Source organism: Pogoniulus pusillus, chromosome 40 (assembly GCF_015220805.1).
Source record: "Pogoniulus pusillus isolate bPogPus1 chromosome 40, bPogPus1.pri, whole genome shotgun sequence".
NCBI classification, from domain to species: domain Eukaryota; kingdom Metazoa; phylum Chordata; class Aves; order Piciformes; family Lybiidae; genus Pogoniulus; species Pogoniulus pusillus.
Genome location: NC_087303.1, coordinates 502,899 through 529,929, shown reverse-complemented (window position 1 = coordinate 529,929; position 27,031 = coordinate 502,899). Strand labels below are relative to the sequence as shown.

At 62.5% G+C, this 27,031-nt stretch overlaps 2 protein-coding genes across 5 annotated transcripts; one reads left to right on the top strand and one right to left on the bottom strand.

The window, feature by feature from the left end:
- Positions 1 to 3,297: 3,297 nt before the first annotated feature.
- On the bottom strand, positions 3,298 to 18,434 carry SLC4A1 (solute carrier family 4 member 1 (Diego blood group)). 2 transcript variants are annotated; one of them, XM_064174048.1, is made up of 22 exons: positions 18,355 to 18,434; positions 15,938 to 16,010; positions 15,718 to 15,814; positions 14,586 to 14,655; positions 14,361 to 14,461; positions 12,901 to 12,974; positions 12,513 to 12,690; positions 12,301 to 12,436; positions 11,909 to 12,050; positions 11,335 to 11,401; positions 10,582 to 10,766; positions 9,706 to 9,916; positions 9,392 to 9,595; positions 9,071 to 9,219; positions 8,367 to 8,561; positions 7,227 to 7,394; positions 6,925 to 7,014; positions 6,650 to 6,816; positions 6,284 to 6,537; positions 6,029 to 6,198; positions 5,622 to 5,795; positions 3,298 to 5,199 (listed from the first exon to the last, which is right to left on the bottom strand). In XM_064174048.1, exons 2-22 carry the CDS (start codon positions 15,953 to 15,955, stop codon positions 5,119 to 5,121), a joined length of 2,931 nt encoding a protein of 976 aa, XP_064030118.1. In that variant the 5' UTR covers positions 15,956 to 16,010; positions 18,355 to 18,434; the 3' UTR covers positions 3,298 to 5,118. The 2 variants fall into 2 exon arrangements, with proteins under 2 accessions (XP_064030118.1, XP_064030119.1); XM_064174049.1 differs by lacking the exons at positions 14,361 to 14,461; positions 14,586 to 14,655.
- Positions 18,435 to 20,589: 2,155 nt separating this feature from the next.
- RUNDC3A (RUN domain containing 3A) lies at positions 20,590 to 26,889 on the top strand. Of its 3 annotated transcripts, none has more exons than XM_064174012.1 (11): positions 20,590 to 20,755; positions 22,650 to 22,765; positions 22,941 to 23,074; positions 23,838 to 23,923; positions 24,034 to 24,123; positions 24,215 to 24,295; positions 24,436 to 24,601; positions 24,791 to 24,948; positions 25,438 to 25,575; positions 25,748 to 25,854; positions 26,097 to 26,889. In XM_064174012.1, the coding sequence occupies exons 1-11, from the start codon at positions 20,649 to 20,651 to the stop codon at positions 26,237 to 26,239; spliced, it is 1,326 nt and encodes a 441-aa protein (XP_064030082.1). In that variant the 5' UTR covers positions 20,590 to 20,648; the 3' UTR covers positions 26,240 to 26,889. The 3 variants fall into 3 exon arrangements, with proteins under 3 accessions (XP_064030082.1, XP_064030083.1, XP_064030084.1); XM_064174014.1 differs by lacking the exon at positions 20,590 to 20,755 and adding an exon at positions 21,117 to 21,181; XM_064174013.1 differs by lacking the exon at positions 25,748 to 25,854.
- Positions 26,890 to 27,031: the final 142 nt, after the last annotated feature.

Below are 27,031 nucleotides of genomic sequence, written 5' to 3'. Positions count from 1 at the left end.
TGCCCGGGTGAGCCGCAGCCATCGCCGTGTTACCGAGCTGCTCGGGTGAGCCGCGGCCATCGCCGTGCTACCGGGCCGCCCGGGTGAGCCCCAGGCATCTGCGTGCTGCCGGGCTGCCCGGGTGAGCTCCGGGGCGCCTGCGTACTGCCGGTAGCTTTCGCACTACCGGCAAGCTCTGGCTGGCTGCGTGCTGCTGGCAGCCCACGCACTGCCGCTGAGCTTCGGCCATCAGCGTGCCAGTGGCTGCCCGTTCGCTGCCGGTGAGCTTCGGCCATCTGCCCACTAGGCCGGTGCAGGCAGCTCCGGCAGCCCCTGCTGCATGGGGAGCAGGAGCTGGTGGGGACCCCCCCTGCGCCTCACGGGGTGCGGAATGAGACCTGGGAGCGCAGGATCAAGTCCTGCGGCTGACTGTGGGCAGCTTCCCAGCTGGCTGCCGTAAAACGCCCCAGATCCAGGGGATTTTTACTTCTGTTTTTATGGAAGGTGGGGGGGGGAATCCCCCAATCTGGGGTGCAGTTGAGCCCCGGGCTGGCGCGGGGGCACGGTGTCGCGGCCAAGCCCAGCTGTACCAAGTGCTTTATTTGGGCAGCATTCCCGCAGGAGGGCTCGGCCAGCTGGACAGAGCCCCTCCGCCACGTCCCTCGGTCCTGCCTCCAGCAGGCACAGCCGCCGAGGTGTGCCAAGCCGCGCCAGCCGGCATCGGCGCCGGGCGCCTAATCCCTCCAGTAAAAGCTGAAAACCAACAACAACTTAAATAACATACACGTATTTCTTTCTTCTGGGTGGAAAGAGCTCTGCGCGGAGCTGTTCCTGGGCTGAAGTAGGTGAAGTGTCACCGCTTTGCAGGAGGAGGAAAACTGCAAAAGAAAAGAGAAACGAAACTGTAGCAGTGACAAACACAAAATATTTGGAGTCCGTCGGGGCAGACAGGTGAAAAATCAACACTTTTAACTTTGTCGTTTTAAACTCAAACCCCACCCCCGAGTACGCTGTGGCCTTGGTAGAACCCTCTGTAACGTGGGTGTGTGGCTTTTGCCACACAGCGGGGACAGTAGAGCCCTGGAAATGGGTTGCAGCCTCTCTGGTGGGTGGGTCACAAATGGGAGTTTCCGACGTATCCCTCCCAACTATTCCCCTTCTCACTCCATGCCCTCCCCACGGCTTGCTGCTTCCCAGTTCCTTGTGCAGCTGAGGTTCTTTTGCAGATAAAGGTGCAGTAAGAAGGGGCGAGTGCAGGTTTGGGGTTGTTTGCACTTTCTCTTGTCGAGGGCACAGGCAGAGACAAAAAATGCTTCACTGCACACCCCGAGGATGTGCATGGGCAGAGGAGTGGGCAGCAGAGCGGGCAGCAGAGCAGCTTGTGATGGCACAAAGCACCCCATGGTGCTGTGGGCATTGTAACGCCGTTGGCCCCCTGCACCCCACCAGCACCTGAGTTCTTCCCTTGCAGGGGTGGTGCCACAGCATGTCCCGGCTCCTTGCATCCCACCAGCTCCCATGCTCTCCCCTTCTATGGGTGATGCTGTGCCATGACCCAGCTCCCTGCACCCCACCACCACTCTGCACCCTGTGAGCTCCCTGCACTCCACTAGCACCAGGGGTTTCCCCTCCCAGGAGAGATACCATGACATGACTTTGCACCCTGGAGCCCTACTGGCACCCTGCACCCCAACACCAGTGCTGAGGCTCTTCCTTTTCAAGGGTGGTGCTATGACATGACCTCCCTGCTCCCCACTGGCACCTTGCACACCACTGGCACCCTGGCACCCCACCAGCGCTGGGACTCTTCCCTTCCAGGGGTGCTACTATGACATGACCAAACTCCCTGCACCCCACCAGCATCTGGGCTCTTCTCTTCCAAGGGTGATGCTTGGACCCTGCACCCCACCAGCACCCAGGTTTTCCCAGGGGTTATGCCAGCACAGGCCACATCTCTCCAGCTCTCAGTTCCCCCCTTCTCATTACCAAACTATTTTTCACCACTATTAACTGTTGTATTTATCTTCCCCTCGTGTTTCACACCCTGCCACCAGTCACCACTGCAGGACCCCACCACAAGCCAACCCCCCAAAACACATTTTGCTGGGCTAAGTCAAGCTCAAACGAGAGCTTAACCCAAATCCCCACCAAAAAACGGGCTGATCCCATGGCAGTGACCTGGCTGACGTCTCCCAGAGATCCTGAGTGGAAATCTGCATGGACATACTGCAGGAAGATGCCTCCCTCCACTGCTGGCTTTCAGAGGCAGAGGTGGCAGCAGCAGGGCCAGCTGGTGGCAGCTGCATGTGCAGCACTCCTGATGGCACCCAGCGTGGCATGCCCACGTGAGGCGGGCAGAAGAACAGGCAGCTGCCAGATCTCCATGCCTTGGGCTGGAAAACACCAACTACCTACCTTCACCTCCAGAAAACGAGGGCTAGCAGCTTGGCAGGGCTCCGAAGCAGCTGGAGATGACGTTGGGATTTATCCCAGCTCCATGGAGAGCCACAAGCAGGAGATGCTGACCCCTGCATCTGCCCCATAGAAAGGCTGTGGGCAAACGAACCCAGCCCATCCCGAGGCCCTTCCCACAGGTGTGGGAACCATAAGCAGGTGGTTTCTCCCCCAGCAGGTTGCTCTGGCTAATGCGATTGGGGTAATCAGGGTCAAATTAGAGGCAGCCTGGGCTGAGGGCAGCTGTGGCCTTGTCTGCAGCCTATTACAACAGCATCCCTGGGCAGGGAAGTGGCCAGCAGCAACAGGACAGCACTCTGGGGTGCAGGGAGGGTGAGGAGGGGGTTGAACATCCCAGGATGGGGAGTCACCCTGGGATGGCAGCAGTGAGTGCTGTAGGATGCTGGGATGACATAGCGAACATCTTGGCAGAGCTTCTCCGAGCATCCCAGGAATGACTGTGGGCAGCATCCCAGTGTGAGCATAGTGAGCATCCCAGGGTGGCCATGGGGCGCATCTGAGGATGCTGGGCTACACTGAGCATCTTGGGACACCATGACAAACACTTTGGTACAGCTGCACTAAGCACCCTGGAATGGCACTCCAGGAGGACAGTTGGGATTACCTGAGAATGGCCATAGGGAGCATCCTAGGATGGCTGTGGGAAGCATCCCGGAGTGACCATGGGGAGAATCCCGTTATGGTGGCAGTGAGCACCCTGGAATGTTGGAATGCAGTGAGCATTCCAGGGGGATTGGGACAGACATCTCCAAAGGATGCTTCTGGTCCTTTTTTTTTGGGGGGGAGGGAGAGGAAGGTGAGGCCCCAGAAAATGCCCAAAGAGAAAAAAAGCAAAACCTCCCACAGCTTCCTTCTGATTTTATTGGTTTCTGTATTAAAGCCTGAGACAGAGGTGGCAGGGGAAGGGAGTAAGACCCCCCAAAGCTCACAGCATTGTTTCTCGTGGACTCATAATTAATTAAACTAAACTAAATTAAACTAAACTAACTCCCCCCCACCCCGCTCATTTTCATTTTGGGGTGTCCCTCCCACCCACTCCAATCCCAACAGCAACAACAAAGGAGTTAATTGGCAACTTGATTGGGGTCTGAGCAGGGTAGGTTCAGCCCTGGGGCAAGGAGCAGGGGGAAGGCTCCTCCGGCTCGGGAACAAACCCAGTGGGAACGGGGCAGGAGGGGGGCAGCAAAGCAAAGGGAGAGCCAAGGCTGAGCTACAAGGATTGGACTGAAAAGCTACCAAAAAAACAAACAAACAAACAGTAATAATGAAAGAAAGAAACACGAAAGAGGCTACAGCTAATTCAGCAGAGCAGTGACGCTGCCAGGCTGGCGCACGGAGCCCGGGCCCTGCGCAGGACCCTTCCAAATCAGCTTAAAAAGGCTCGGTTTGTTCCTGGGTTTAAAAAGGACAATTTCTCTCTCCCGTGCACACAGGCACGGCCCCGCGGCGGGCACGGCCAGCCTGGGCGGTCAGCTCCAGCTGCCGGTGGAGCCCCAGCGGCCGCCGGGGCTTCCCTTCCGCGGCTCACGCCGCCCTGCTCGCCCGCGCCTTGGTTTTCACCCTCGTTGTGGACTTCTCCCCCTTCTTTGAGTCTTTTCCCCCTCATTTTGGTCCTTTTCCAGCTCATTTGGTCTATTGTTTCCCTTTTTAAAAAATGTTTTCCTTATTTCTTCTTTTTTTTTCCTTCTATTTTTTCTTTTTAATCTCAACTTTCCTAATTTTTTTCCTCCTTTTTTCCTCATTTTAATTTTTTCCCATTTTTTCTTTTAAAATACTTTTCTTATTCATTTATTTTTCCCTTTTTTCCTATTTCCTCTCATTTCCCCCTTTTGTTCCCTTCATCTTTTCTATTTTTCCTCATTTTTCCCCTCTATCTGTTTTATTTATCCTAATTTTTTTCCTCCCCCTTCCATTTTTTTTCTTCTTCTCCAAGACACTTTCACAGCCTTTGGGGGGGGGATTTGGTTTTGGTACTGAGCAAATCCTACCTGCAGAAGTATCAACATAAGTTCTGGGGGGGTGTTTTTAGCACATGTCCATAGCAAAACTATAACATCCCCCCCCCCCTTGGACTATTTGCACCCTGACCTCGGGAGGTGCTGGAGAAAATGGTGGGAAAAGGAAGGGAAAAGGCTCCGTGGGGAGAAGGATTTGTCCTGGTGCTTATTGTTTGGTCTGAGGAAGAGTGGCTGGGCAAGGGGGGGGCTCCCTGTGGGAGGCAGCAGGGCCAGGGAGAACTCAGGGACCCCTCCTGCTGCATCTTTGTCCTCTCCATGTCACCCTTCCTCTGCCTTCCTCCTCTCTCCAGGCTTTGGGAGTCTTCCTCCTGCTCAGTGCTGGGTCACAGCCCTGGGGTGGCCTTGGGGACAGGATGGTGACACAGGGCAGAGGCCCCCCCAGGCCAGGCAGCTCCAGCGGGTAGCAAAGTGCAGCTGAGCTCACAGCACCCAAAAGAGTTAACAAAAAAGGGATGGAAAAGGGGAAAAAACAAAACCAAACCAAAAGCTCCACTCGTGGGGTGTGGGGGGCTCTGGGCTGTCCCCAGGTTGTCCCCTGTCACCCAGCTGCCCCAGGGTGGCAGCAGTGGAGTGAGAATCTGATGGAGAAGTGGAGGGGGCAGGGGGTGTGGGCACATCCAGGGGTCAGGCAGGTGGCAGTGAGCCCTTAGGTGGGCATCTGCACCTCGTTGTACACATCTGTGCCCTCTGCCTCCTCAAAGGTCACCACGGCGTCATCTGCATCCAGCTGGAAGGACAGGAGAGAGCATGAGGTGGGATGGGCACGATGGAGATGAAGATGGGAATGGAGACAGGGCCAGGGATGGAGCTGGGCACAGGCAAGTGGGTGGGGAGGGGACAGGAATGGGGACAAGACTGAGGATAGGAACAGAGGTGGGAGCTGGGATGGGTGTGGGAATAGGGGCAGAAATGAGTCTAGGGACAGGAATGGGGCAGGAACGAGGATGAGGATGTGGACAGGGGCAGAGATGAGGATGAGGACAGGGATGGGAATAGGAACAGGGATGGGGGTGGGGATAAGGACTGGGGATGGGAACACAGCCAGGGATTCAAACGAGGTTGATGCTGAGGGTGTGGACAGGGCTTGGGCTGGGCACGGGGCTGGGGACAGCAGTGTGGTGGCTCTCTGCCTGTGCCAGGGCTACATACACATCTGAGCTCGATGTCCCGGAAGATCTTGGGCAGCAGGAAGCGCCGCAGGGGCACAGTGAGGATGAGGACGAAGGGCAGTGCCAGTGAGGCTGGGGTGGACTTCACCACCCACAGCAGCACAAGGACCAGGACCTGGATCAAGGTGAAGAGGTGCATCCGCCAGGTCTTCACCTGCAGGAGGAGGAGCCCAGTGGGGTCAGGACGCTGCAGCCAGCACCTTGCACCCTTCTCGGAGTGCTGAGTGCTAGAGAGGGGCAGGACAGGGGGCTCAGCGAGCCCGGCCAAAGTCAGCACTGGAGGGGGAGGACGTTCAGGGAGCCCCAAGCCATTGCAGGTAGCACCATGCAGCCTAGGACACCATCAGGATGGTGGCCACCAGGGCAGGTGGCACAGGGCTCACTCACCCGGGTGACGTAGGGCTCACGGGGGTGGTACTTGGGTGGCATCAGCAAGAGCAGGATGCGGTCGAAGAGCTGGATGCCAAAGAGGGAGGTGACCCCCATGTAGAGGAAGATGCCAAAGAGCACGGCCAGGGGGATGTACTTCAGGATGGGCTCCATGAGGATGGAGACACCTGCGGTGGAGAGGAAGGGTCAGGGGGGCCTGCTGGGGGCACCGAGCTCTCGCTGGCCAGCGCTGGGGGCACCTCCGCAGCTCACCGATGAGCACTGCCACCAGCAGGCCGCTGATGCGCTGCTCCTTCACCTCCAAGATCTGGGACTTCTCGCCAGGGGCAGAGGTCTTGCTCATGACAGTGAGGGCGTTGGCGTGGGTGATGGTGCGGACGGTGGTGGCACTGAGCCAGGGCATGCCAAAGAGAGCGGCCAGCCCCCCCATGGCCACGATCAGCAGCAGGTCCAGGTGGAAGCCGGTGCCCTTCACCAGCTTCCTCTCTGGCTTGCTGACAATGAGGCTGTTGGGGGCAGAGAAGGAAGGGTCAGCGGTGGGAGGTCTCTTTCCGTCCCTGCCCTACCAGGGACCCTGCAGCCTTCTTGTCCCTCCCTGTAGCCCCCTCGAGTCCTCACGTGGTGATCTGCGTCTCGAGGAAGATGAGGATGAAGACCAGCAGGGCAGGCACCACGGAGGCAAACATCATCCAGATGGGGAAGACCTTGCCCAGCCCCATGGGGTTGATAAACCAGCCCCGGGCGGAGGAGTTGGTGACCTGCAGCCCCTTGGGGACACTCAGTTTCTGGATGGGAGCAGAGAGGCAGCAGTGAGGGCACAGGCACAAGCAGCCAACCCTGCACTCCCCTGCGGGGTCCAACCATGTGCCCCTGCCCTGCCCCTGCTCCCACACCTGCGTGTAGGTGTCCTGGATGAAGAAGTCCACCAGTGCCATGATGAGGATGGAGATGGGCACCCCGAAGTCCCCAATCAGCCGCCGGGCCTGTGGGGACACCACGACTGTGTCAAACCCTCCTGTGCCCCCCCCAGCCGAGGAGCCCTCACCACTGTGTCGCCACCAACAGCAAGCTCCTGGAAGACCTCTGCAGGGGCATGGGCTGAGTTTGCATGTTCTCAGCCAGCCCCTCTCAGGAAACCACATCCACCAGCCCCCCTTCTGTCCCCAGTGGGTTTGTCACCAGGGAGCTGCCCCACCTTGCCAGGCAGGAAGGCACTGTTCTTGAACTTGCGGAGGAAGAAGGCCAGGAAGAAGGTGCCAGCCATAAGCACGAGGGACAGCAGAGCTGTGTTGGGCTCTGGCACCTTGGGCTCATACGTGGCCTTCACATCATACACTCGCTGCAGTGGGTGGTCCTTGAAGATCTGGGGAGGGAAGGGGAGAAGGTCAGGAGGGATGGGATCCCCCTGCACCCTTCCTGCCATGCTGGGAGGCTTGTGGCACCATCCTGGTGGGTGAAGGATGACCAATGAGGCCAGGAGCTTGGCGCACAGTAAGCTTTGGGCTTGGTTTTCTCTATGCTTCTTCAGAAATGTGGCTGGAGCAGAGCATGGGTGGCACAGTGAGGGGAGCCAAGCATGGCCCCACTGCTGACCCTGGCACCCAGGGTCTGGGGCTGCACTGGCCTCCTAGAGCGGGGCGTGAGGGCACCTCGATGTGATGGGGTCCAAGATGTGCTGGAGTCCAAGGTGAGACAGGGCACGTGTCCTGTCTGTCATTCCTCCTGCACCAGAGATGCTCCCATGGGCACCTAGTGCGTGGGCTGGTGCCAGCCCATTGCTATTGGCCAGCTGGGAGGGGCTGAGCCAGGGGATGGGAGAAGAAGTTGGAGGCCTCCAGGCAGGTGACAGGACAAGGGGGGATGGTTTGAACTGAAAGACGGAGATTCAGACTGGAGAGAAGGGAGAAATGTTTGACCCTGAGGGTGGTGAGAGCCCGGCCCAAGTTGCCCAGATCAGTGGCGCATGCCCATCCCTGGAACCATTCCAGGTTAAGCTGTCTGGGGCTCTGAGCAACCTGCTCTAGTTGGGGATGTCCTTGCTGACTGCAAGGACCTTTAAAGATCCCTTCCAGTCCAAGCTGGTCTGGGATTCTGTGGTTAAGTTCCTGGGCAAGGACCCTATTTGCTGTAGCCCAGGTGAGGCATTGCCTGAACTTCACCCCCCTGCCCTCAAATCCCCTGTGGAGAGAGGCAGAAGCTGGGAAACAGCTGGAAAGGGGAAGCAAACCCTGGGAGACTCCATCCCTTTCCTGCATCCATCTATGGAAACCTGGGTGATGACCACAGCCTGCAGCCTCCCCTCCCCCTCCCCTCCACGGGCCTGCTGTGCCCTCACCGTGATGAGCTTGGAGAAGGTCTCATAGATGAAGATGAGGGAGATGAGGAAGGAGAAGATCTCCTGGGTGTAGCGGGACAGGTAGCGCACCAGGAAGCTGCCCTCACAGGCCACCACCACCAGCACCAGCAGGATCAACCAGAAGCCAATCCAGACCCTGCCCACGATGTACTCCATGTCATTGGCACTGCAGAACTGGGGAGCCAGAGGACACAGCCCTGTCAGCCCCCCCGACGTGGGTGCCCAGGTGGGCAGAATCCTGGTGCCCCTGCACCTCCTGCCTGGGGGCTGAAGGGTGCCAGGATGGGGACAGTGGTACCTTAGGGTGGCAGGACCCCTGTGGGATCACCTGACTGGCAGCACCCTGATGGTATCATCTGCCTGGCATTGCCACTGTGGTGTCACTCATGTGGTGTCATGAACCTCACGTCACATCCAGATGGCTCTACCTACATGGTACTACCCACGAGCCATCCCCCACATGGCATTACCCATGTGCCATCCCAGCAGTGCCACCACTCACGTGGAATCGCCCCTGTGCCATCACTCAGGTGGCTCTACCTGCACAATGTCACCCATGCAGCTGTCACCCACATGGTCACCCACCACTCATGTGCCATCACCTGCACCCTGTTCCTCTGCCAGGGCTGATGGGGACACCAGGAACCCACTGTGGGGACTCAAGGGCACAGGGTGGCACCCACCGAGTAGAAGGCTTCCTCGAAGACAAGGAGGGGCCCTGAGAAGCCAACGACCAGCAGGGGCTGGGCACTGAAGAGGCTGAAGAGGACGCACTGCACGCAGGTGGAGATGAGCAGCTCTGACACCCCCATCATGCCCTTGGTCTTCTCACCTGGAGGGCAGCAGGGCCAGTGGGTGCTGGGGTTTGGGACAGCTCTGTGTCCCCACCCCACACTCCTCAGCACCAGGGCAGGGAGGTGCAATGACCCCCTGGGGGTGGTGCTGCACGTGGTGGCACCTTGCTCTTCGGACCCTGTCCCCAAGAGTGTCCCCAGCTTCCTTACCCAGCAAGCCTCCAAAGGTGACAGCAGGTGACAGTGCCGCGAAGTAGATGAAGATGACAGCGGCCAGACACTGGGGGCTGAGGGCGTCCTTGATGTCGCTGGGGTATTTGGGGTACCGGCGGCAGATGTCCCGCACCAGCCCCCCAAAAGGCCTCCCCGTCCTGCGCAGGGGATCGTCGTCCTCCGGCGCCGCCTCCTCTAGCCCTGGGGGCACAAGCAGGGCACCAGGGTGGGACCTCGCATGCCAAGAGGAGAATACCACCAGCCACAAGGGGTCCTTGGGGGGGGAGTGTCCAGGGTGGTCCCCACCGTACCCAGGTCTTTTATGAAGGCTTCTCCAGCTGCCTTCTCCTGGGGCTGGTAGCGGCGGCGGAGGAGCTCATGCTGCAGCGGCACCAGGCTGCGGAGGAGCTGCTCATTTGGGGTCTCCGTGGGTGGCAGGACGATGCTGGCCTCCAGGAAGTCCTCAACCCCCCGCAGCAGGTCCTGGCGGCCATCGGCCAGGTAGGCATCCCGGCGAAAGACCTGCGGGGTGGCCCGGGGACAGGTGCTCAGCCACTGCCCCTGGGTGCTGCTTGGGTACCAGCCTAGGCCCTGAGCGTCCTCCTGGGGATGAGGCATGCTGGGGACATGAGGACATGGGGCACGAAGGTGAGGGGGAGCTTTGGGATGGTGAGACTACAGGAGCATGGGGACATGGGGCCACAGGTGTGTGGGGACATGGGGATTAGGAGGGACGTGGGGGTATAGGACACAGGAGTGTGGGGACGTGGTTGCTTGGCCACACAGGGACAAGAGGATATTTGACCTCAGGGGTATGGGCACGTGGGGACATGAGAGCAGGAGGCCACAGGGACACAGAAGTGTGGGGACAGGGGTGCACGTGGAGATGGGGACATGGGGACGGTGGTGCTTAGGGACGTGGAGACCCAGAGGGATGAGGACACTGGTGCTTGGGGACTATGGGACACAGTGGCATGGGGACACAGAGACAAGAGCACAAAGAGGAATCTGGCACAGGTGGACAAGCCCTACTGGAGGGTGCAGCCCCAGGGCTGGGGACTTTGGGGTGCTCAGTGGGGCTGGCACCCCAGACAGCAGTGCTGGTGGCAGTGGCGGTGCTGGTGGCAGTGGCGGTGCTGGTGGCAGTGCTGGTGGCAGTGGCGGTGCTGGTGGCATGCCAGCCGTACCCTCTCAGACATCATGGTGGCCACAGCGCGGCCGATCTCGTGGTAGCTGATGTGGGGACTGTCAGGGCCCAGGACCACGAAGAGGAAGCGAACAGGCAGGGGCACGTCCAGGACCCCATCCAGGGTCACAGCCTCCTTCAGGCGCACAAAGGCCAACGTTGGCTGCTCCAGGAAGGCTGCACAGCCTGGGGTGGGAGGATGGGATGGGAGGGGGTCACGGGGGGGTCATGCACAGGGACATGGGGACACAGGAGCATGGAGACGTGGGGACGTAAGAAAGGTGGACATTGGGATGTGGAGAGAGGGTGACGGAGAGGCATGAAGACATGGTGGGGACAAGAGAACAGGACAAGGACACAAAGACATGAGGACACAGGCAGAGGGACATGTGGACATGGAGGCCAGAGGGCTGTGGGGACACAGGGACAGGCAGGTATGGGAGAACAGGGACATCAGGCCATGGGGGCACGAGGGTAGAGAGCACATAGGGACATGAGGACGTGGGGCAGAGGGGAGCGGAGGAACAGGGTGCGAGGACAAGCGTCGTGGGGACAAAGGGCACAGAGCAGCACTGAGCAGCAGCAGGCGGCGGCGAGGGCTGCGGACAGGGACAGTCACAAAAAGGCAGCAAGTGAGCGAGCAGGCAGCAGCTGGCGGCACCGAGATCCCCGCGCACAGCCCAGCCCGCACCCACCGCTCTGACCCGCGACCCACTGCCCTGACCCCGCGCCCACCCTGCTGCTCACCACTCACCCACGAGGACCAGCGTGGCCTCGGCATCCTCAGGGACCTTCTCAGGCAGCTGGGGCTTGCTGCTCCCCTGTTGCAGGCAGACGAACAGCAGGAATCAGCCAGCAACCTGGGGGCTGTCCCCTGCACGTCCCCCTCTGTCTCCCGTGTGCCCTCATCCATCCCCAGCATCTCCCCCTCTGTCTCCTGCATATCCCCCTCCACCCCCTACATGTCCTTGTCTGTCCCATGTCACCCACTCTGTCCTCTGTATGTCCCCTGCCGTCCCATTTGTGTCCCACTCTCTCCCCTGCATGTGTCTCCCCTGCTCGTGTCTCCCTTTATCTCCTCTGCGTCTCCCTCTGTCCCCCGCATGCCCCCTGCTGTCACCTGCGTGTCCCTTTCTGTCCCTTGCAAACGTGGCTCCCTCGCTACCACCTCTGCACGCACAATGTGGGGGTCCCTGCACCCCGTTTGGTGTGCAACCACCTGGTGCCCGTGCCAAGGCACGCGTGTGCCCGCACCGATGTGCGTGTGCACTTCCCAGCAGCTCTCCAATGCTCCCCAGCGCCCCCCGCTGGCCCCCACCGCGGCTCGCCTGCTCGGTCCCCGCCAGCCTGCGCATCTCCAGGGGCTGCTGCTCCCGCAGCAGCGGCTGCTCGGTCTCTCCCCGGCCGGTACCGGAGCGCTGCAGCTGTGCTGGTGGCAGGGTCTTCACTGATTCAGTCTCATTGGGGTGTCTAGAGCAGTGCGGGGGGGGGAGGTGGTGTCAGACAGGTCAGTCCTCCTGACCTCCCCAAAACTCCGTAAGGTGAGTGGGGACCCCAAACTGGGATGGGAGTGGGGACCCCAAACTGGGATGGGAGGCAAAGCCAAACTACAGTAGGGCTTTGCCACCCTGTGCCAGGCTCCAGCGGGACTCGCTGGGGCCAGGTGCAGTTCAGACGCTGGGATCCCCGCCCCCGGGGGGGTCATCAGCCCTGGTCATACTTGTGCTGCAGCAGCAGCGTCCTCAGGATGTCGTCCCGGTCCTCGGGCTTGATCTGCCCCTCGTAGATCATCTGGTCAATGAGGACATGGGCGATGGCTGCCAACGAGGTGGCTGCCACGTCGAGGAGCACAGCACCTAAGGGGACAGCTCCGTCACCACCTGGCCACTGTGAGGTCCCTACCACCATCCTAGCTCCAAGTGGTGTCCCCACCTTTGGCCAAAGCCCGATGGATCTCCAGGAGGCTGCGGTAGGTCAGGAAGGAGAGATGGGGCTGGCTCCAGTGCCCTGCTTCCTTGAAGTCCTCCTCCAGCTTGAGCCAGTGGCCAGCCTCCATCCAGCACAGCTCCTTCGTGGTGTCCATGACCAGCTCATGCAGCTCCACGTAGCCCTGCAGCCAGAGCTGGGTTGTGGGGAGGAGCCCAGGGTCCCCCTAGACACACCAGGGACCCCCAGGAGCCCCAGAGCTGTCGCCACCCATGCCAGCACCCTCTATGCCATGGTGTCCCCAGGGCTTGGTCTAAGGTTGGTCCCTGGATGGCCACAGTCCACTTGCCCCTGGGAATGGGGAGAGAATGGGGATCTGTGGGGCAGCACCCACCTCATGGGTCTCCCGTCGGGACCCAGGCCTCCTGCTCCCTGCCGCCTCCAGGTCCACATCGGTCACCGATGAAGCTGTGAGCAGAGCCACCAATGCATGAGCTGGCCCTGCCTCAACCCCGACTCCCTCAGGTTTGTTGGAGCAGCCTATCCCTCACCATCCACACCCAAGACCTAACCTCTGTTGCCTGGATATGCCCTCTGCTCCATCATCCCCAGCCCAGCCCCAGATGGGGTTTGCTGGGTGCATCTCCCGCCCATTGCCCCAGCCCAGCCCCAGATGGGGTTTGCTGGGTGCATCTCCCACCCATTGCCCCAGCCCAGCCCCAGATGGGGGTTTGCTGGGTGCATCTCCCACCCATTGCCCCAGCCCAGCCCCAGATGGGGTTTGCTGGGTGCATCTCTCACCCACTGCCCCAGCCCAGCCCCAGCTGGAGTTGCCTGGATGTGCCCCTTTGCTCCATCACCTCCACCCCAGAAGGGATGTGTCCCCCATCCACTGTCCCATCCCAGATCCATCTGGGGTTTGCTGGGTGTGTCCCTCCATCAACCCCTGCTCTGCTGGTGCCCACCTCCAGCCCCTCACACCTCGCAGCCTGAGAATGGGGCTGGGGTGAGGGCAGGGCTCATGGCCATGCTCTGCCCCACCACCATGCCACTGGCACAACTTCGAACCCTGCATCCAGCCCTGCCCCTTGGACTGGAACGGGGACAGCACCCCCAGCCACACAGACCCCAGGAGCTCGAGGTGTCCCTGTCCCCTGCCTACCCGCGGCCCCCACCCTGCGCTCCCCGCGGCCCCGAGGGCTCTGTCCCTATAAAGCGTCGCCGAGGCCCACGCCCCGCGGCCGCCCTGTGTGCACCGTAAATCGCGAGGCACTTTGCCTTTGCTGACAGTAAACAGCAGCACGACTCTGCCCACGGCCACCCCGGCGCGGGGACAGGCTCACCCTGTCCCACTTGTTCCCTGCTGGGGACCACCACGGTCCTCTCTCTACTGCCAGTCAGGTCACCCAGTGGGGTGATGCCACAAGAGCTGCAATCCGCTCTGCCAGCCGAAGGATGCCGTGCCCACACAAGCAGGGATGGGGACATGTCCCCGACAGCGTTGGCAGTGGCACTTGGGCACGTGCCTGTCCTCGTCCTGTCCCCGCTGCTGCCACCACCGAGCCGCCCAGCGCCAGCGGCGGTCAGCCCCAAGTGGTTCTTGTCCTCACCCCAAACAAAGCCTTTATTTATCCTCAATCAGTGGGCGATTACGGGCAAGTGGCAGCAGTCACCTCGGGGCGCGCCCTGACGCCTGGGTGAGGGTCAATCCACAGCATGCGCTGGCACCTGGCTGACGGGCACCTCACAGGGCACAGGGAGGGACAAAGCCAAGGTGGGCGACGCAAGGAGGACTGGGGTTAGGGGCGACGCTAGGGCTGGGGTCTGTGTCCCGGTGCCCCCACGGTCACTCACGTTGCCCCCCACCACGGGGGATCACCTGTCCCGAGGGGGCCCCTGCTGCACGCCTCCTCCCATCCAGGTCATAGCATCCCCGGCGGCTGGGCAGATACTGCCTGCAAAACACACACCGCCGGGGTCAGCACAGGGCACCCCGTGGGTGCCAACGGCCTCCCCTTGTGGATGCCAACTGGGCAGGTGAGGCAGCGTCCGGCCCCCTCCCCAGTTTGGGGCACTCACCGCAGGGGCGTCAGCTCCTCGGCTCTGGCCCTCCATGCGTGCAAGGGGGACCCGGTGCCAGCGCCAGCCCCTGCGCAGAACAGGTGGCAGCATTACCCCCCCGACCTGTGTCACCCCGAGTGGGGACCCGAGGGGCTGGGTGCCAGGAGTTGGCATGGTCCAAGCACCCCCTTGAGGTGGCAGCAGGGAATCAACCCTGCTTTGGGCAAGGGGACACTCTGTGGCACACGGGCTCCCCCAAACTCCCCTCTCCTCCCTCCCGAGGGGCTCTTGGTTGTGGTCTTAAGGACCTTGCATGTTCCCAAGCTAGGCCCTGTCTTGGGCACCCACAGCCCTGGCACTCGAGGTGGCACTTCACTGGCTCTGGGGCTTGGACAAAGGGTGTCACTGCCCATGGGGGATGGGGTCTCAGGGGTTCCATGTCCCTGCCTGACCCTGTGGGCTCCAAGCGAGCCCCACTGTACAGTGCTGGCACCCACACAACATGCCTGTGCCATGCTGGCACCAGTGCAATACCAGTGCTCATGCAATACTTACACCCATGCAACACATTTCTGCAGTGCTGGCACCCATGCAGTGCTGGCACTCAGGCATTGCTGGTGCCCATATAACCCTACTAGTCGTACAACATGTCTGTGCAGTGTTGGTGCCCATGCAACACATCCATGCCAAGCTAACATCCATGCAACTTGGTGCCAAAGCAACACGGATGCCCATGCAATGCTGGTACCAATGCAACTTTGATGCCTCTGCAATGCTGGCGCCTACAGAACACTGACACCCATGCAATGCTGGTGCCCATGCAACATGCCTGTGCCACCCTTGTACCCATGTGTAGCTGGGCACACACAAAACTCCAGTGTCCATGCAACACGCAGCCTCGAATCACTGCCACCTCTCAACGGTGTGTGGTGGCATCACCCATGTGGTGCCATCGCCCATGCAGTGCCATTGCCATGCAATGCTGTCACCCATATGACGCTAATGGCCGTGCAATGCCATCGCCTGTGCAACACTGGTGCCTGTGCAGGGTCATCACGCAGGAGACTCTAATGCCCATGCAATGCCATTCCCCATGCAGCACCCATGCCCATGAGCGCCTACAGCCCCCCGGCAGCCAGGGGTCACTCACTGCTCATCTCGCCCAGCGACAGGTGGGAGCCTCTTACGCCGTGGTCTTCGTATCCCTCAGGGTCGAGGCTCCTCCGCATCCCCTCCTCGTAAGCCTCCTGCGGACAGAGAGCAGGTGCTGAGCGGGACCCAGCACCCCCAGCGCCTGGCCGGGGCTGCACTGGGGCGGGAGCCGGCCGGGGCTCAGCGGAGAGCCGGGGCTGGGGGCCGGGACTCCCTACCTGGCCGTGCCCCTCCATGGCCCTGGCCTCGCTGTGTCCCTGCACTCAGCCCGGCGACACCATCACCCGGGCTCTGCGGCGTCGGGGCGGGCGAGGGGTGGGGGAGGGGTGCGGGAAAGGGAGAGAAAATAGTTTAGGAGAGGAACGGGCAGCGCTCGGTGCCCCCCTCCGGGACTTGGGCTTGTCCCTCGGGGTGTGGCTGGGCCTGACACCCGGGCGGTTCCCGCAGCCCCTACCCTTGTAACCCGCTTGCCCTGGGTCGGGGGGTCCCCGGGGAAGTTGTGCCCTGCCCTGCCCTGCTGCCAGCCGGGTGGGAACGGACGTCAAGCGACGGCAGAGCTTCGGCAGCTTCCCACCAGGGACATGGCATCCCACCCCTGCCCACGTCTGCTGGCGGGGGGGGCAGGTCCCCTGTGAACCCACACCCAGAGGTCAAGTCTGCAGGGAGCCACACCCAAGGGTCAGGTCCCATTATGGACCCACTTACAGGGTCTCCCTTACAGACCCACGTACAAGGACTGGGGTCCCATACAGAGCAGCACACATCAGTGGGGTCCTGGGCATGCAACCACACACACGTGGATGGATGGAGTCTCATATAGATCCACGTGTGGGGCACTAGGTCCCACATGGGACACGCACAGGGGCTGGTATTCCACACGACCCCTCGCATGTGGGTGGGGTCCCATACACACCCACGGGTGGGGACTGAGATCTCCTATAGAGCCACACTCAAGGACTGGGGTCCGACACTACAGCAGCCATACCCTCCCCCCACAAGCCCTCTTAGCCACTGGCAGGGCACTGGGGTGGGGAAGAGGACGTTGAGGCACCACTGGGCTCACGAGAACACCCCAAAACACAGCGACACAAGCATGCCACAGCACCACAGCTGGGGGGGTCCCCAGCCCCCCTCCTCTCATCGCAACACCCGGGCAGCAGGTGTTGGTCTGGATGTGGGGAGGTGTAGCTTGTGCCTACAGCCCTCTCCCACCCCAATCCTTGCACCTCTCTGTGCCCCCACACCGCGGGCGGGACCCGCCTGCACCTGCCCCGAGGCTATGCTTGGGGACAACCGCCAGGGGGCGCCCTGCTGCCGCACACCGCCCTCCTTTTGGGGGGGGGCCCGACACGTCGAGACATTCCCCCCAACATCATCACCCCCATGACCCCTTGTGACACCTTGTCGCCCCCCATCGTTCCTCAGCCCGGACCACTCGGCACTCGGGGAGGCGACTGACCTGCCCTGCGATCTCCCAAACTCCACTTCGCTTCAGCCCTCCCCGCCACGGGGACCCCTCAAATTAGGGTGAAGGGGACCTCGACTGCCCCCCAACACCCCATTATAGAGACCCCGCACGGGGGAGGGGGTCACGGAGTGGGGGGCTGAAATATCAGGGCATGGGGGTTGGTTTTAGGGGGGGACCAGCCCCCCCAGATCTCACCGGGGTGATGCAGGACCTCGCTCCCGGCCTGGGGCAGAGGAAGCCAGGGCGAGGGGGTGCCGGCTGCGATGCCCGACGGGGCGCGGGAGCCGCGGCAGGGCCAAGGGAACCGGGGCCACGGGAACCGGGGCCAGCTCCGGACCGTCCTCCTCCTTCCTGCCCCGCCTGCCCCCCCAGGGCCGGCCCGACCCGGGCCCCCCCCCGGTTCCCCCAGCCCCGTCAGCGGCTCTTGCATCAGCCCGGTGCATCGGGCTGCGCCCCACTGATAACAGGCAGAGCTGCGCGCCCCCGCCCCGCTCCCCGCGCTGCCCCCTGCCCTGCGCCGGGAAGCGGTGGAGCCCCAAGGCCACGGCGAGGGGCTGCAGGGCCCGTGGGGCGCCGGGCACCCCTTGCTCGGGTCATCCGAGTTCATCCCTGTGCCACCCTGCGCAGCATAGAGCTCGCACGTTCTGGAGGGTATGTGTGGTGCAGAGCCCATAGCTCCTGTACCATTCACCCCATGGGCACAACATACACCCCATGCCACCCATGCAGCATGGCTGCGACCACCACGCAGCAGGTGCCCACCATGGCTCAGGATGGAGCCCATATGCCCCATGCCCCCCATGCAGCATGGCTGGGATCACCACGCAGCAGGTGCCCAGAATGGCCCAGGATGGAGCCCATACACCCCATGCCACCCATGCAGCATGGTGCAGCAGGTGGCCACCATGGCCCAGTTTGCCATACGTTCCACACCATTCATTCATCATGGCTCAGCTTCAAGCAGCAGGTGGCCACCATGGCTCAGGACAGACCCCACATCCCCTGGTCCCAGGCATCTCCCACCTCGGCACACCCCACAGCCCCCGCTGCGGAGGTACCCCAGGGTGCTCCTCCAACCCCTCACCGCCCTGCCCACCCACTATGTCCCTCTATTCCCAGCACCCAGGGACACCCCAAGGTGCCACCACCCCATGACCTCACACCTACCCCTGGGGTGGGCTCCACGACTCCCCTGCCCTCGCCGCCGGCCCGTGCCCGGGCTGTGCCTGCTGCTGCCCACGGGGAAAGAGCCGCGCGGGGCGGGGAGCACTCCAGAATGCCCTGAGTCACGCTCACCTCCTTAATCTGCCCCCCCTTGGGCTCCCCCGCCCCCCCCGCGGCCCCCCATAAACAAGGTTATCGGCCAGAAACATCTTGCGGCGTCGAGGTTGCGCCCTGCGCGCTGCTCGCCCGCACCCCGTGGACCTCCCGGGCCGCTCGCTTTGCGCTGCTGGCCCGTGCCCTACTCCGGTGTCGTGACCCCCCCTCCCCAGACCTTGTTTACGAGGATTCCCTCCGGGGAATCCCCGGGATCCCCCGGGCTGCCCCCCCGCGTTGGACTTTTCCTTTTTTTCTTTCTTGGAAATTAAAAAAAATAAATAAAAAGGAGCTCCTGAGGAGGCTCCAGAGGGGGCATGGGGGGGTCCCCGCCCCGGCACCAGTGAGGTGTTCTCGGGAGAGCTGACGGGATGGGATGGCTGGATCGGGGCAGGGCGAGGGGGAGTGTGTGCGAACATGTGAGCGTGTCAACATGTGTGTGAATGAACACGTGTGTGAACATGTGAGCATGTGAACATGAGAGTGTGAATGAACATGTGTGCGAACATGCGAGTGTGAACATGAGAGTGAGTGTGAACAGGTGTGTGTTTGAATGAACCTGCGCGTGTGCACGTGTGTGAAAACATGGTTGTGTGGACATGTCCGTGTGTGAACGTGTGTGTGCATGTGTGTGAGAACACACACCTGTAAACGCACACACCCCCACCTGTGCACGCACACTCACCTGTACACATCCCCCCCACCTGTGCACACCTTAACCTCCACCCGTAAACGCGCACACACGTTTGTGTCCGCGCATGCATGCGGCTTTACACTGCAGCCTCCCTAAGGAGCTCCCGATCCCCAGCATCAAATCCCAGGGACAGTGATAGGGGTGGGATGGGTAACCCTTGCACACGCACCCACCGGCACCCACCAGCACCCACCGGCACCCACCGGCACTCACCAGCAGCCACCAGCAGCCACCGGCACACACTGGCACCCATCGGCACCCACCAGCACCCACCAGCACTCATCACCACCCACCGGCACCCACCAGCCACCCCAGTGCTTGGGGGCACCCGCAGGGATGTCCCCACACCCCTCGTGCCCCAGCCTTGGGGTCGGGATGGTGATGCCCCCCACCCCCCTTCCATTCTCGGGGACCCTCCGTGCTGAGGGACTCAGAGGCTGCTGCCCTGTCCCACCGGTTGGGGACCGCTGGCACCCAGCACGGTGCCGGGAGGTGAGATAGCCACGGGCTGGGTGCTCTGATAACGCCGGGGCCCCCCCGTGTTATCTGGGTGCTGCCAAGGGCTCCCCTCCCTAAAGCAGCCCTAGGGATTTTGGGGGTCACCGCCCCCCCAGTGTCCCATTGCCCCCCGACTGGGTGCTGTGGGTCTGGGGCCATTTTGCAGTGACAGAGAAGGGTGTGAGGCATCCAGGGAGGGGGCACACGCCCCCATGGGTCATGTCTGGGGGGGCAGGGGGTGCTGGCTCTCTGTATAGGGTGACCCTGATTTATCTGGGTGGTGGGACACCCACCCACGGGTGCCCAGGAAATTCACCTTCCCTTCAATCTCCCTATTCAACTAAGGGGGAAACCGAGGCAGGATGCCAAAGTGGGCTGCTGGGAGCGTGGCTGCCTCCCACGAGGGGCTCGCACCCCTCTGCCCCACCTTGTTTTGGGGGAGTCCCACGCACTCCACAGACCCCGCGGGGCTCAGCATTCCAACCCCCCCTCAAACCAAGCAGCCAGGATGGGGAGGAGGAGAGCCAAGCTCAACCCGGGAACGGGTGAAGGGCCCCCCAGGTACCCCGGAGGCTGGCGGGGTCCCCCCCTTGCCTTGCCCGTACGGGTCCCCCCCACTGGCACGTCATGGCAAGGGGCTGGACCCTGCAGGGAGGAGTGGCCCCCCCGGGGGATCGCTGTCCCCTCCAGCTCCCCCCCCCCTTAATATTCCCCCAAGGGAGAGATTTCTCCGGGGGGTGTCTGGAGGCGGAGAGAGCCTCAGGCCTCGCATCCCATTATTTTGGGGGGGGGAGCGGCACACGGCCCCGTGGCGTGGGCATCATCGTTGGGAGGGGGGGTGGGGGAGCAAAGCCTGCGCGGTGCTGGGGTTGGGGTAGTGGTGGGAGGGGGGACGACACCCACGGGAGAAGGGGCATCGCCCGTGGCCGTGGCAGGGCTGGGCCCGCGGTGGATGGCAGCGGGCTGCGCGCGGGCTGCCATGGCTCTGGGGCTCTCCAACAAGAAAGCTTCCTCCAGGAACATCGCCGTGGAGAGGAAAAACCTCATCACCGTCTGCAGGTGCCTGGGGGGCTGGGGGGCACCGCGAAACAGAGAGGGGTGGGGAGAGTAAAGGGAAAGGGGAGGAGGGGAGAGAGAGAGAGAGAGAGAGGGGAGGGTGGACCACCGCTGGTGAGGATGGAGGGGATGGGGATGGAGAAGGGGAGAGATGGAACCTAATTTCCACCCCGGCCCCCACTACCCGCAGCCCTCTCACCCTGGGGGGGGGATTTTTTCTGTGGTTGCTGCAGTCGGTTGGGGGGGGCGGGAAATAGGTTGGGGGGGAGAAATTTGGGAGGAGAAGGATGCGGGAATGGGGAGGGGGGTGGACGGGAGGCTGGGGGTGGCGACACTGAGGGTGGGGGGGTGGGAGCAGTGTCGGGGGGGTGGGGGACAGCAAGGAGAGGCGATGTGGGACACAATGACAACATGGAGGCTCCGGGCTGGGTATGCCAGGGGCAGCCGTGTCGGGCTGGAGGGGACGGGGGGGGAGCAGAAGGGGAAACAGGGAAGGAGGGGGAAGCTGGGGGGGCAGCAAGGCCCAGAGGGGGTTCAAGCCGGGACCCCCCTGCTGCGGGTGGGGGGCCCAGGAAGTGACGTCAGGGCCCCGCTCCGGGGCTGGAGGGATGGAGGATGCGGGGCTGGAGGATGCCGGTTGCCATGGACACCAGATGGACCTGGCGGAGAGGGGAGCAGGGATGTGGTGGGCGGGACGAAGCAGGGGCTGGGGGTTCCTGCCTGCCCCCAAACTCCAGGTTAGGGCTGCTGCTGCTGGGAGCCTGCCCCAGAGCTGGGGGGGGGGGGGATGCAGGGGGCACTGGAGCTCGCAGGCAACAAGGCAGTGTCCTTCCGGTGCTGCTGCTGAGGTCTAGGAGATCTCAGGGCCCATTGACATGGCATGGGGCACCTCCAGACCCTTCTGTCTTGACGTGGAGACCCTCAGGGCCCATTGCCATGGCAGGGGGCACCTCCAGACCCTGCTGCCATGACATGAGGAACCCCTGGGTAAACTCATCACAGCACAGGGCACCTCCTGACCCCAGTGTCCTGAACTGGAGATCTCCTGGATCTCCTCACCATGGCACAGGGCACTTCCAGACCCTGCTGCCTTGACCTGGGGACCCCCCAGGGCTTCTTGTCATGGCACAGGGCACTTCCAGACCCTGCTGCCATGACCTGGGGACCCCCAGGTCTTCCTGCTATGCCACAGGGCACCTGCAGAATGTGCTGTCATGACACAGGGACCCTCAGGGTTCTTTCACCAGGGCACAGGGCACCTCCTGATGCTGCTGCCATGGCTTGGGCACCCTCAGAGCTCCTCGCTATGGCACAGGGCACCTTCAGATGCCATAGTAATGACACGGGGACCCCCTGCATCAACTCACCATGGGAGAGGGCACTTCCAGACCTTTCTGTCATGACATGAGGACCCTCAGGGCTCCTCGCCATGGCACGGGGCACCTCCAGACCTTGCTGTCACAGCATGGGGACCCACAGACAGGGTGATCCCCGCCATGCACCTGCTCTGTCCCCGCTGTCCTGCTGGGCTCAGCCTGCTTCACCTCCTCAGCATCTCTGCTCACCCAGCACGGGTAAGCCGGGCGGAAGGGGAAGCCATCACCGCCCGCGCACGGCCGGAGAGGAAAGGAGCCTTTGTTCGCCCTTCCTGGCCACTTGCACGGCGGGGGAGCAGCGGCCGCCCCGCGAGGGTCCCCGGGGATGCGGGGACACGGGGGTCAGCGAGCCGCAGCCCAGGGCTCAGCCTGACGCCCTCCTCCCGCTGCTGGGCTCCGAAGCCGATGTCCGCAAAAGCATTTTGCTCCGCGGCTGTAACCTGAAATGGGTGCTGGGTGCCCTTCCCCTCCCACCCATGGTGCCCTTCCCCTCCCACCCATGGTGCCCGTCCCCCCGCCAGGTTCTCGGTGAAGACCCTGCTGGAGAAGTACACCGCGGACCCCATCGACGACTCCTCCGAGGAGTTCGTTAACTTTGCTGCCATCCTCGAGCAGATCCTCAGTCACCGCTTCAAAGGTCTGCGGGGGACAGGTGTCCAGACAGCCCCCCTGGCATGTCCCCGGAGCCATCCCTGTGCCACACGGGGGGTGGGGATGCGTCTGTGGGGACGCACTGGCACCACGGAGCTGTGGCCGAGGGGATTTGCCAGCACAGCAGCCCCGAGCCGACCGCAGCCCCCGGGTGCCTGCAGGCCCTGTCAGCTGGTTCAGCTCGGATGGGCAGCGTGGGTTTTGGGACTACATCCGCCTGGCCTGCAGCAAGGTCCCAAACAACTGCGTCAGCAGCATCGAGAACATGGAGAACATCAGCACCTCCAGGGCCAAGGTCAGCGAAGTGACAGCCCCAGCCCTGGCCCTGCCCCTGTCGCTGTCCTTGTCTCTGTCCCTGTCCCAGGCCCCTTTCCTGTTCCTGCCCCCTTTTCCATTCACATTCTGTCCCTGGCGCAGGGACCCATCTCTATCCCTGCCCCACTTCCAGTCTCATCCTGTCTCCATCCTCATTCTATATTCATCACATCTCCATCCCATCATCCCACCCCTACCTCATCCCAGTGTCATCTCTATCTTTACTCTTATCCCCATCCCATCCCCATTCTTACACTCCATCTCTATCTTATACCCTATCTCCTATCCCCATCCCTATCTCCTTCCAAATCCATCCCTATCTTCATCCTTATCCCCATCCACTTTTCCATTTGCATAGCCATCTCCATCTTCATCATCTCCATCCCTGTTCCCAGCCCCATCCTATGCCCATCCCTATCCAAATCCACCCCTATTTTCATCCTTATTCCCATACCCTCTGACCCCATTTCCTCTGCCCTGCCCCCCTGCAGCCCCATCTCACCCCACAGGACCCCAAAGGGTCACTGGGATAAAACAGGATCCTCATGGAGAATAATGGGACCAGAAGCATCTCCTGGGTAGGGACTATCCACCCCTGGGTGCTTAGAGCCTTGGGAGCAGGTGGGAGCATGGCAAGAGGCAGCCACAGGTGGCACAGCCAGTGGGTGGCACAGGCAGTGGTGGCACGGCCAGTGGGTGGCACAGGCAGTTGGCACCTGTGCTCAGGACCGAGTGCCTTGCAGGGCCGGGCCTGGATCCGCGTGGCGCTGATGGAGAAGCGCATGTCCGAGTACATCACCGCAGCCCTGCAGGACAGCAGGACCACCAGGTGAGCAGCCCACGGCGTGGCTGGCCCTGGCCGTGCCTGAGGCGTCCTGGCAGCGCCAGGGGTAGGTGGGCGCTGGTTGGGTGCACAGGCAGCCATGGGCCTCCTTGCAGGCGGTTCTATGACGACGGAGCCATCATGCTGCGGGATGAGTCCTCGGTGCTCACTGGGATGCTCATCGGGCTCAGTGCCATTGACTTCAGGTAAGGACAGGTGCCATGGTGAGACATGGGCACCCTGTGCTGGCTGGTCCTTCCCGGGTTGCCCTGACCCTCTTCTTCTACTGTCACTCAGCTTCTGCCTGAAGGGCGAGGTGATGGATGGCAAAACACCTGTGGTCATTGACTACACCCCCTACCTGAAGTTCACGCAGAGGTGAGAGCTGGGGTGTCCCCCATGGGGCGAGGACCCCAGTGCCTGTGCCCCAGCACCCTGGAGAGGCTCGGCTGGGCACCCCAGAGCGTGCCAGCTGCCCGTCGTAGTGCCATGCCTGATGAGCCCCTGTAATCCCTCAGCTACGACTACCTGAGCGAGGAGGAGGAGCGGGGCAGCGTGGAGAGCAGCACGAGCGAGGACAGCTCCCCCGAGCACCCCTACCTGCCGCTGGTCACCGACGAGGACAGTTGGTACAACAAATGGCGCAAGATGGAGCAGAAATTCCGCATCGTTTATGCCCAAAAGGTACCAGGAGCTGGGGTGGGGCCAGCTGAGTGCCAGCTCCCCTGGAATGCTTCATCTCAGAGCATCTCCTGCTGCATCCCTGCAAGCCTGGTGTTACCCACAGCCTTTCATCCTGCCGCTGCAGAGACTGAGGCCTCTCTGGGTGTCCAGAGGGCACAGCAGGGAGCTGCTGACGGTGATCTCGTGCAGGGCTACCTGGAGGAGCTGGTGAGGCTGCGAGAGTCACAGCTGAAGGACCTGGAGGCGGAGAACAAGAGGCTGAAGCTGCGTCTGGAGGAGGTGATGGTGCAGAACCAGCTGGAGAAGAGGGAGCTGGAGGGTGTCATCCTGGAGCTGCAGGAGCAGCTGTGAGTGGGACCAGCTATTGATGCCAGGCCTGCCTGGGCATCATGGGTTGGGAGGGACCTCTGGAGCCTGGATGTGTTGGGAGGTCTGTGTGGGCCCCCAGTTGATCACGAAGGGCAGGGTTAGTGGTGGCTCCTGACACCCCATATGCCCTGTGGGGTGTGATGGGTGGTGGGCTCTCAATGCTTGGGTGTCCTTTATGTCCTGTGGGACACAGAGGGGCCCCAGTGACCCATATGCCACATGGGGTGTGACGAGTGGTAGCTCCCTGGTACTCAGGTAGGACACAAAGAGTCCTCAGTGTCCCAATTATCCTGTGGGGTGTGGTGGATGCCCAATGCCCCACACACCTGGTGGGACACGAAGGGCCCCCTGTGTTCATTGTGCCCTGAGGCATGTCCCCAGTGTCCCCCTGTGGGCTGCACCACGCAGCAGATGCCCAGCACTGGTGGCCGAGCTGGGTCCTGAGCACCCACCCACCTCTGGTGCAGGACGGGGCTGATCCCCTGCGAGAACCCACAGCTGACCCAGCTCTCCAAGGAGATGGTGACTCCCCTGGTGAACCAGTGGCCCTCACTGGGTACCCTCAATGGCAACGAGAGCGGCTCCGACAGCAAACTCTACAGGAGGTAACCCCCGTGGAGGGGCCAGAGCCACCCCAACCTGCACCCAGCACCCTAACCCGCCCCGGGGCGGGAGGGAGTCTGCCCCTGGCAGGGGGTGTGGAGAAGGGCTGGGGAGAAGGCCTGTGCCGGCCCTGGGAAGCAGGGGGCAGGGGGGCTCAGCGCCGTCCCTCTGCAGGCACAGCTTCGTGAGCACCGACCAGCTCTCGGCCGAGAACAGCCTCAGCTCCGACTCCCAGCGCCTGGGCGAGGGCAAGCGCGAAGGCGAGCCCTGGGGGCCCTTGGGTAAGACCCCCCCCCCACCATCGTAGGGTGCCCCGCAGGGCTCAGCACGACCCCGCACACAGGCACCTTGACCCCCCTCCAACAGCCCCCATCCTCACGGCAGGGATGCTGTCCCAGCAGTGCAAGGACACCCAGGGCCGTCCCGGTGAGGTGGTCCCCGTCGTCGTCCCCCTCGCGGCGGGGCTGGGAGTGCAAAGTGGCAGCCCCCGCGCCGTGACCTTGTGCCCGCTCTGTGCCCGCAGGGAAGGACCCCACGCCCTCCATGCTGGGGCTCTGCGGCTCCCTGGCCTCCCTGCCCAGCTGCAAGTCTCTGGCCAGCCTCAAGTCCAACGAGTGCCTGGTGAGCGACAGCACCGAAGCCAGCCCAACCCGCAGCCCCAGCTGAGATGCCCGGCCCCCTCGCCGACCCCCGGCCCGGCCCCCCGGCCCAGCGCCGCGGCGGAGGACTGACCTCCTGTCCCCCCACTTCTCGCCCTCCTGGGACCGACGAGGGACTTGCTGAACCCACCGCAAAGGCTGGGGACACCCCCCCCCCCATCTTGACATCTTTCCCTGGCTGCACCTTGGACCCCCACCCTGGTCCCTGGCTGGAGACATGGACCTGTTGGGGTGGGGGATGCTGGACTGGGACCTACGCGAGCGGGGGATGGGGTGGGAGGTGTGAACTGTGCTCGGGGGACGGGACGGGACACGACACACACCCACAGTGGGAGTGACTGCTGCTGGGGAGCAAGGTGTGAGGGCTGAGGACCAAAGCCTCTCCACTGCTGAAGGTCTGCACAAATCCCTGGCACCCATCCTGCTCAGCCCACGGACATCCCGCTCGGGCCTTGCTGTACCCAGCTTCCCCAGGGGCTGCAGTGGGGCTGGCCTGTCCACCTCTTTGGGGACCAGTTGTAGCAGCATCCCCAACAGAGAGACAGCCCCCCCCCCCCCCCCTTCCCCATCTGCCCTGGGGTTTGGGTGATTTTGATTTTTAATTCAGCCCCATCTGCCTTGTTGGAGCAAAAGGAATCAATAAACACAGCAAGAGGAGGTGGCCTCCAGAAGTCCCCCCCCCCGCCAGGAGGGAAAAGGTAGGACAGGAGCCCTTGTGTACCCCCCAGCCACGAGGTCTTGCCTGAGGCAAGGAAGTCGGGGGCAGTTCAGTGAACCTCCTTCAGCTCCCCAGGGCAGG

Bases quoted from the DNA above. Each gene is read 5' to 3' on its own strand.
- RUNDC3A (XM_064174012.1), top strand. From the start codon at position 20,649: ATGGCAGCGGGCTGCGCGCGGGCTGCCATGGCTCTGGGGCTCTCCAAC. The intron at 23,075-23,837 runs GTCAGCGAAGTG...AGTGCCTTGCAG, and splicing joins TCAGCACCTCCAGGGCCAAG to GGCCGGGCCTGGATCCGCGT. The intron at 25,855-26,096 runs GTAAGACCCCCC...CTGTGCCCGCAG, and splicing joins CGAGCCCTGGGGGCCCTTGG to GGAAGGACCCCACGCCCTCC.
- SLC4A1 (XM_064174048.1), bottom strand. The intron at 12,691-12,900 runs GTGGGTGCTGCC...CTCTGGCTGCAG, and splicing joins CCCGACGGGAGACCCATGAG to GGCTACGTGGAGCTGCATGA. The intron at 6,538-6,649 runs GTGAGGACTCGA...TGCCCCCAACAG, and splicing joins CTCGAGACGCAGATCACCAC to CCTCATTGTCAGCAAGCCAG.